This window comes from Lathyrus oleraceus, chromosome 4, assembly GCF_024323335.1.
Source record: "Lathyrus oleraceus cultivar Zhongwan6 chromosome 4, CAAS_Psat_ZW6_1.0, whole genome shotgun sequence".
Lineage (NCBI taxonomy): Eukaryota > Viridiplantae > Streptophyta > Magnoliopsida > Fabales > Fabaceae > Lathyrus > Lathyrus oleraceus.
Window position 1 is genome coordinate 501249255 of NC_066582.1, and position 8906 is coordinate 501258160.

The following is an 8906-nucleotide window of genomic DNA, read 5'->3' on the forward strand; positions in this document are numbered from 1 at the left end:
ACAACAACTAAAAAAGCAATTCCTTAACAAAACTACAACAACGTCGTCAATAAACCTATAACATAAATCAGTTTATACAACAACAACAACAACAAAAACAACATCAACATCAACAACATCAACAATAACAACAACGTCAATAAATCTATAACATAAATTTGCTTAAACAACAACAACAATATTAAACCTCTAGGATTTGTGGTCTCAACAACAACAACAATATCAATAAAACTTATAATATAAACCTCTTTAAACAACAACAATAACAACAAGATAAAACCTCTATAGCTTTGGAGATCCAAGTGTCAACCAACCCAAGAAAAGAGTTCCCACATAAAATGTTATTATCCCTACAAAATAGTCGAGAATACAACTCGCCTAAACAAAATAAAACATCAAATAATTTGAACAAAGTGAGGTTTGTCACCATAGCAATCATCCATTGACAAAGGGTCTTTTCCACAACCTTTGTGCTCACCTCATCTGGAATGGTCAAGACTCATCCATGTGAGCATCCCCTGGAAACTTTACCTTCACTTTCATGCCCACGAAGTTCACGTATACTATTCTGACCTTCTTCAAATTTAAGCTTTCTACATTAAACTTTTTGCAAATCTTCCGGCCCCTCTGGATAACACTGACTTACCCATCTAGGAGTGGGTACTTCATACATATATACAAGGTAGATAAAGTGTCTCTCAGCCGGGTAAAATTGGATGGACTTATGATCATATTATACGAGGAGGGCACATCAATGGAGTCATTCAATTAACTTTCTTTCCACCACATATGTTCAGTCATTCAATTAACTTGTCTGAGAAAAGGCTTTGTTAAAAGCAACACCAAAGTCATGTCCAATGTGAACTAGTGTATAATAATGAATATTGATTACTGTGTGATTAAAAAAACTTTGGGTTTTGCATTATTTTTTAGTAGTTCCCATGTCAAGCTTCATGTTATAAGCTTCTAATTATCAGTGATATAACAAGTTATGCCATGGTACTTTCAACAGTTCCTATTATCTTCATTATACTTCAAGATATATTCCCTACCAAACCACGTTTAAAGATCGATTCAGACATAAACAAAAAGCTTCCCTCATGTTAAACAAAATTAAAATGATAAGAAAGATATCGCATATATACAAAATATGTAATAGTAAATGTGAAGATAGTGATTACTGACGAAGCTAAAATTTGCTACTCAACATACCTTTGTACTATATGTTACTTTATCTGCAGATTCTTCTTAGTGATATAAGGTGAGTTGAGTTTATGGAAATGTGAGTTGAGTTGAGTTTATGGAGAGTTTGTTTTTGATGAAGAAGAAGAAGAAGAGTTGTGGAACTGGTACAACAACTTCAAGTGGTAAAATGAGTCCCTTATTGTTTGAGTTGTACTTTGCTTAAGTGTTTATATGTGTTACACTAACATCATCTTGTAATTTGAGTACTGGGATGATGGGTGAAGAATTGGGCTAAGGTCCAACATTTCTTTCACAATTTAATTATTTAATATTTAAATTTTTTAATAAAAATGATAGAATGATTAATTATTAATTAATTATATAAAAAATAACAATAAATCACTCTATAAGTAAGAGGATCTATACACCTAGCACCTTAAAGTTTTAGGTGAATATGTGATGTCTCTCTCACTTATTTTGGTGAGTCTTTGACCTTTAGATTAGTGTTTGACTCAATATCAATGATTTTCCCTTGTATTTAATTTTTAAAATTGAAGGATTAAAAATTTTAAAAATTAAATTAGAGGGACCAAAAGTGCATTTAAGATTTTTTTTTTACATTTAAAATTTCAAACTTAAATAAACCAAAAAATAATAATAATAATAATATAATTACACGTCAACAATATTAATAAAAAAAGTTCAGTCAAACGCGCTAAATGGACATTTTTACTAAATCATTTTTATAAATTAAAATAATAAAATCATCATGTGATAAAATTAGTTTCACAATAGAAAAAAAAAAAAAACTATTACCCTTTTAATTGATTATTATCCAAATTGTGGTTAACCAGATGTTTAGCATAAACGACAATAGGGTGGATCAGAAACGGTCTTTACCTCCCCGAACTCAAACCCGAATCCTCAAACAAATCATCGTTCCTCATTCCAAACCTAAACAGTGATGAAGAATTAAAAATCTAAATTCATCTCAAATGGATTCGGGTATCCCCGTCCCGCCACCATCCATTTAATTAAATGAATTTTTTTAATAAAAAAATTATTTTTTCCAACATCAAATTACATTACAAATGATAAAATAAAATAATCTCAAAAAATTCCATACATATATTTCAAATATTTTAAATAATAAATACAAATCAAAATATCAAAATATTAGTCACATATTTGATATTATAAATTATCAAAACTAAATAATAATCTAATAATAAAGTGGACGGTGCGGGTTCGGGGTGGGTACTAGTGTCCTCATTGATATTGTTCTTGGAAAATGTGGGTATAAATAAAATATTTTTCATTAAAAAATCACTTAAAAAACTAATACTACCCAGTCCTAATTTTTTTTATGAGGAAATATAGAGCGACACTAGACGTAACAAGTAATTGTTGGAAAATAATAGAGATGGAGAAGGCGGTGAGAGCATACGCAGAGGTTCTGAGACTTGTAAGGCGTTTACCAAAGGATTCAAGGGGTTATTATGCCAAATACGCACGCGAGAACTTCGTCAATTACCGTGAGGTCGATCCTTCTGATTCCACAACTCTCCATGATCTCTTTCAACGTACCTACACTCATTCCCTATGGGTCCTCCATAAGGTCCGTTCTCCACTCCCCTATTACTTCTTTATTTCTCAATCTCAATCTCAATCAATTTTCTAATAATATACAATGGATTCAACTGCAGTATTCGGTTGATCAATCTGCCGCCGATAAGCTCAAGGAGATATGTCGCGGTTAGTGTTGTGCCGCCCAGCTGTTTGTTGTTTTTCCCCACTCAAACATTTTCTAATAATTCTCCTAATGCTTGTTGAACAGTTACAACATTCTATTTGTTTATGATGATATATCATACATGGTTACTAACTGCTATAAACATGAGCATGCATGTCTAAACAAATCAAAATAAGAGTAACTAAGTTAATAGATGGTGTTTCTAAACCGTGTTTAACCTCTAAAATTCAACATCAATTCCCCATAGAGCTAACTTGTGGTAGTGGAACTTTATGAGTTTGCATTCCTTCAAAAAAAAAATGTGTGGTGACTTAGAGAAAATTCATCAAATTTTTCATACCCAAATCGAGGACATAAAATACTCTCAAAGTAAAATGCGAGTCTCTCTTAATATTATTAAATAAATATAATTTATTAATAATATATTTTTATATATTGTTATATTTCTCATTTAAAATAACCAGACATTAAATTTTAATTTTTAAAAATATATATTAAAATTATAGTTTGACATATCTCAGCTTTATAAAATTGACTTGGTTAATAAGAAATTGTATCAATCTTCTCTCATTAAAAATTATTTTCAAATTAAAACTTATTCAGACCATCATATCAAGTTTTTTGAGAACTTGTTTCAGACCGTAAAAGATATTTTTAAGTTTTAAAAACATGATTAGAAAAGAAGAGTTTAAAAAATTGAGATGTTGATTAACATACATTACTTCTTAATTTTCTTTTTGGATTTAATCATTCAAGAACGCGCACTTTGCATCCACTTGAAAGAGTTTTGAAATTCAAAATACATATGGACTCTAATCTAGCTACATTAGCATAGGCCTCATTGGAATCTATGCCTTTGTTGATTGTATTCTTTCGTAATAAGTTTTGTTTTAGTTTTTAAAATATTTTGATCAAGTTTATTATTAAATACCCATTTGATTTCAATCACTACATTAGATGAAGGTTTGAGAACAAGTTTTTAAATATTGTTTTGACTTAAATAGTGTTTTATTTTGACATGTTTTTCTTTTTTTGTCTCTGTATCTTTTTTTCTAGATAAAGTCCTTAAATGTTGAATTCCATTTAGACTTTAACATTCACGGATTATTTCCAAAAGAAAAAAATAAAGGGAAGAAAATAAAAAACACGCCAACTTACAATTAATTTAACTTATCTTTGATTGCAAGAGATTAGTGTTCATCAATGAGATCTTCATCAACTTTATTTCGCTCAATTGAAAAACAAACAAAAAATATAAAATTACATACCTTGCTAAGGGAGTGGCGAATTATGGATCCCTTAAAAATATCCCCAATAATATGATGGTTTTTAGTAGTCAAGATCTTTATGATTTATGCTTGATGATTTTCTATTTTACCCCGACCTTTTTCTTAATCTTTCTTTACTTTGATTTTGACCTTTTTCTTTAAATTGATCTTCTAGATGAGTGTTCTTCATAATACATGTACAAATAAAGAATTCTACCTCTACTACAAAAGAGGTTAGATCAACAAAAGTAACATCTATGAATTCTTTTATAGTTATGATCTCTTTGAAAAAGTTTTTTTAGAAGAAGAAAAATATATATTTTATTTGACTGTTTTTGAAGATCATGCATGTAGAATAATTAGATGATATTATATTTGTCATAATTCACTTAATATTTAAGTAGACTTAAATGCATTTTTTGTCCCCCTATTTTGCATGTTTTAAATAATTGATCTCCCTATTACAAAGTCAGTTATTTTGGTCCTTTAATTTGGATGGTCTTTGGATTTTTGTGGTCCCCTCCATTTTTTTGCATAGGTGACTGTGATGACTGAGAATTAAAATTTATTTTTAATTACGTGGAATGACTGAGTAGGATAAAAATTATTTTTAATTACGTGAAATTATTGAGTAATATATTATATTTTTTAATATTTTTTTACATAATTAATAATTTAATAAAGAGGTTAAAGGTAGTGCACTGTCATACACTGACATTCAATCAAAATATTTTATATTGTCAAATCATAATAGTATTTTAAAAATAAAAGTGTAATATGGCGGGATACACGGGTCTCATTGGTTGATAGTGTAAAAATATTTTACATTGTCTATATATATTCCTTTTTATCTTTAATAGATTGTTATTTAATAAATTTATTAATTAAAATTTTAGAAAGTAATCGGGGACCAAAACCCGTTTATTTGAAATATATGGTCAATTCTCAAAGACTCACTTTCATTTCAAGACACTTATGCAATAAGCTCCACATGTTCAAGCTATATAAACCCTTATATTATACTAAGAAAAAACAATGTGAGACTATACTACCAACACCACTACAAATCACCTTTCAACTTCAACATACAAATAAAGAACTGGATTTGTGTTACACACAACTAAACCTACTAATATGAATGCAATAATTCTTATTCAAAGTTATTAGTAACCGATACCAATGAACTTTCTGAAAGAAAACTATTCATATGTGGCTCTTCAAAGGTCTCGAGACAACCAGGGAATACCATCTCAAAATATCCATTACATGTAATATGTATGTAATGTAAGTAAAAAAGTTGGTATAAGATCAAAATAAGTAACATTTTTTGATGAAAATTTCTTAGGGAGCATTGGAGTAGTAAGTGAAGGAGAAGTGCGATCCAAAACACAGCGGAAATTAAAATTTCTCCTTTAGAGATCCTTACGAATGGGCATGATCAGTGATAGAATAGTTACCTCTTGTGACGGTTGAAACCTTTGATGCAGAGCTCTTGTGGCGATTGAAACCTTTGATGCAGATCTACGGAGCGATCACGAACGTTGAACGATGACAACGTCTCTACTCAGTCCACACGAATGGATTCCTTCAATCTCAGTGCTAGCTGGTACGAATGAAGGCTTTGAGAGAGAGAGAGAGAGAGAGAGAGAGAGAGAGAGAGAGAGAGAGAGAGAACAAAAATAATGCAACCGCAATGAATGCTTCTGCACAAGGGTTCTATTTATAAAACCACTTGTGTGGGCTTCAAGCTAAAAGGCCCACTTAAGTGTATGTGGCCTATATTGTATAATATGCCCAAAATCACTTAAGCCCATGGTACCTTACCATATTTCGTATTCTACTTAAGTACACTGTACCTTACGATGTTCTACAATTCACTTAAGGGCACCGTACCTTACGGTGTTCCTTAGTTACTCTATCTCTCATCAATCCGTCCTTTGTGTGTGACCCTGTAGGTTTTTGCGGCATTGGCAATTATATTAAATCACGTATTTAACATAATAAACAGTGAGCGGTATCTAGCAACACATCACTGCTACCCTAGACACGAAAATGTCATGTGATCTGACAAAACCTTCTGTGATAATACTTATGTGTAGAATTATCCTTTTGCCCTTATGTTTATATTGAACACAAGGCATAGTGTAACACCCCGATAAAAATAAGATAATTATTTAATTTAAGTTAATATTATATTTATTAATTTAATTAAATAATTGGAATTTTTGGATTATTATTATTATTATTATTATTATTGGATTTTATTATTGGAATATATAAGTTGGAATAAGAAAAAGAGTTTCATTTGGTAAAGAGGGTTTTCACGTGAAAACAGAGAAGCGGCAGAGAAGTGGAGAAAGGGCAAAGAGGCAGAGCAAGAGGAAGAAGGTTGGAGAAGAGAAAAGCTTGAAGCTTAAAGATTCGCCGGATTAACTCAGGTAAGGGGGGTTTATCGTCGTTTAATGGGTATTATGGGTTAACATGTAATGGGTAGTGATAAGCCGTTGAATTGACCCTAATTGGGATGTTGAATGCTGAAAAATTGGGTTGGATCTGTTGTGTTAAAGCTGTAATTGAATCTGTATTTGTGTGAGTTGTGATTTCCCGAACGTATAGCTTTTTACGGAATCGGAATCGGAGGTCCGGAAGTCCTCCAACGGCGGAAAATGCGGAGAATTCTGCATTCTGCTTCGTGTTAGCGCAGGAACAGCTTTCTGTCTTGCGTTAACCGGTTAACCCAGGGTGTTAACCGGTTAACACTGTTAGGAATTGTGAAGTATTGCTGTTTTGCTTGCGTTAACCGGTTAACCCAGGGCGTTAACCGGTTAACACCGTTGTGGGTTGTGAAAATATTGCTGTTCTGTCTGCGTTAACCGGTTAACCCAGGGCGTTAACCGGTTAACACTGTTGAGTTTTGCCAGAAAGCATGTTCTGTGTTGCGTTAACCGGTTAACCCAGGGCGTTAACCGGTTAATACTGTTGGAAAAGTGGAAAATTAATATTTGAATAATGTGTGCATAATTGGTGTTTGACCTATATTGGCGTATGATGTAATAGGGATTAATTCCCGCTGTTTTGAGCAGTATAGGTATTAGTGGAGTGTGCTAATACTGTGATTAATTATTTGACATGATATGATGTTTTGATACGTGTGTTGATGAATGTATGATGGTATGCATAATGCTGTGAATGTATATGTTATGTATGCAATTGTGAATGGACTGTTTATGGCTTAGAGTGTGAGCATATGTCCATTGTGGATTATTGTTGATGAGTTTGCATTGCTAGGTGAATTAGCATGCATATTGTAGTCTTTATGGTGGTAGCTAATTCCCGTGGTGAGGAATTAGTGAGTTGGTGGTAGCTAATTTCCGTGGTGAGGAATTAGTGAGTTGGTGGTAGCTAATTTTCGTGGTGAGGAATTAGTGAGTTGGTGGTAGCTAATTTCCGTGGTGAGGAATTAGTGAGTTGGTGGTAGCTAATTTCCGTGGTGAGGAATTAGTGAGTTGGTGGTAGCTAATTCCCGTGGTGAGGAATTAGTGAGTTGGTGGTAGCTAATTCCCGTGGTGAGGAATTAGTGAGTGAGTCACTAGGTCTCAAATGAGTGGGACTAGTGGGCTTGGTAGCCATATCTGGATTTGATCGGTGAGGTGAACTATATGTTCACGAATAGTCGGTACCGCATGCATGGAGTCTCATTGCATAATGTATGTATGGCGTATAATATGAATGGATGTATTCCAATATTATACGTGTGTTTGTGTTGGTATTGAGTATGATATTTGAGTTGATGTGCCGTTACTGAATGTGTGATAGGATTAGGGTGATTAATGTGTTATTTACTTAGCATTACATGATATTTTATAATGCTTTTTATATCGATTGAGGAACTCACCCTTACAACTATTTTTCAGGTAACGAGCAGTGATTGAGTAGAAGCTAGTGCTTGGAGTCTAGTGTAGTCTCCTTAGTGGGTCATGCTCTGATAGATGTAACATCGGGACGGGATGTTTTACCTTGTTGAATAATTTTACATGTAATGTGTTACATGTTCTGCATGATTGATTTGATTTCTATCCGCTGCGTATTGTGCAAATGCTTTATGTTTTGAATTAATAAAAAGAGCATGACAGTTATTTGGTGAATGGTGTGAAATGATTGTGTGACACCCTTAATTGCATAATTACTCTGATTGATATATTACTATTTTAATTAAATATTTTGGGGTATTTTAAAAGGGTGTTACACATAGACCGTGTCATCCTTGTCCAGTTTAATATTGGGCCCATAGACATTTATCCTGTCATGCAGGATGGGAAAATTTCATCTAGGTCACTCATGTCCCTCAGCATGCTTTGTGGAGTACCCATCAACTGTCTTTATGGTTATCCAGTTACGGACAATGTTTGATCAGCAATAAAGCACTCGACTCTACATCTAGGGTCCATAGTGGTTTCAGGTCGAAGGGTGGTATACACCATTATCACCATGAGAATAACTTATGACACTTTGCATAACTTTCTATATAGTATTCTCATAGCGGGTCAATATAGTATAAATATTACTCTTAATATTCATACCTATGTTTAAGACTTGATAACTCCTTATCCATGATCCATGAGATGTGGTCATCAATCTATATACATAATAGTCTTAATGCTTTAATGTTATCCCACTTCACAATAAAGCTCGACTACGGA

The 8906-nt window shown here is 32.6% G+C and overlaps 1 protein-coding gene and 1 long non-coding RNA gene across 2 annotated transcripts; both read left to right on the forward strand.

Moving 5' to 3' along the window:
- Positions 1 to 2558: 2558 nt before the first annotated feature.
- Positions 2559 to 3128, forward strand: LOC127135710 (LYR motif-containing protein At3g19508). Its single transcript, XM_051062353.1, has 2 exons — positions 2559 to 2803; positions 2892 to 3128. Exons 1-2 carry the CDS (start codon positions 2609 to 2611, stop codon positions 2943 to 2945), a joined length of 249 nt encoding a protein of 82 aa, XP_050918310.1. The 5' UTR covers positions 2559 to 2608; the 3' UTR covers positions 2946 to 3128.
- A 3406-nt stretch (positions 3129 to 6534) lies between these two features.
- LOC127135711 (uncharacterized) lies at positions 6535 to 8351 on the forward strand. Its single transcript, XR_007808655.1, has 2 exons — positions 6535 to 6644; positions 8121 to 8351. It is a non-coding gene; the product is annotated as an uncharacterized LOC127135711 (long non-coding RNA).
- Positions 8352 to 8906: the final 555 nt, after the last annotated feature.

Coding starts and splice junctions, on each gene's coding strand:
- LOC127135710 (XM_051062353.1), top strand. CDS start 2,609: ATGGAGAAGGCGGTGAGAGCATACGCAGAGGTTCTGAGACTTGTAAGG. Junction 2,804..2,891: donor CCCTATGGGTCCTCCATAAG/GTCCGTTCTCCA, acceptor ATTCAACTGCAG/TATTCGGTTGATCAATCTGC.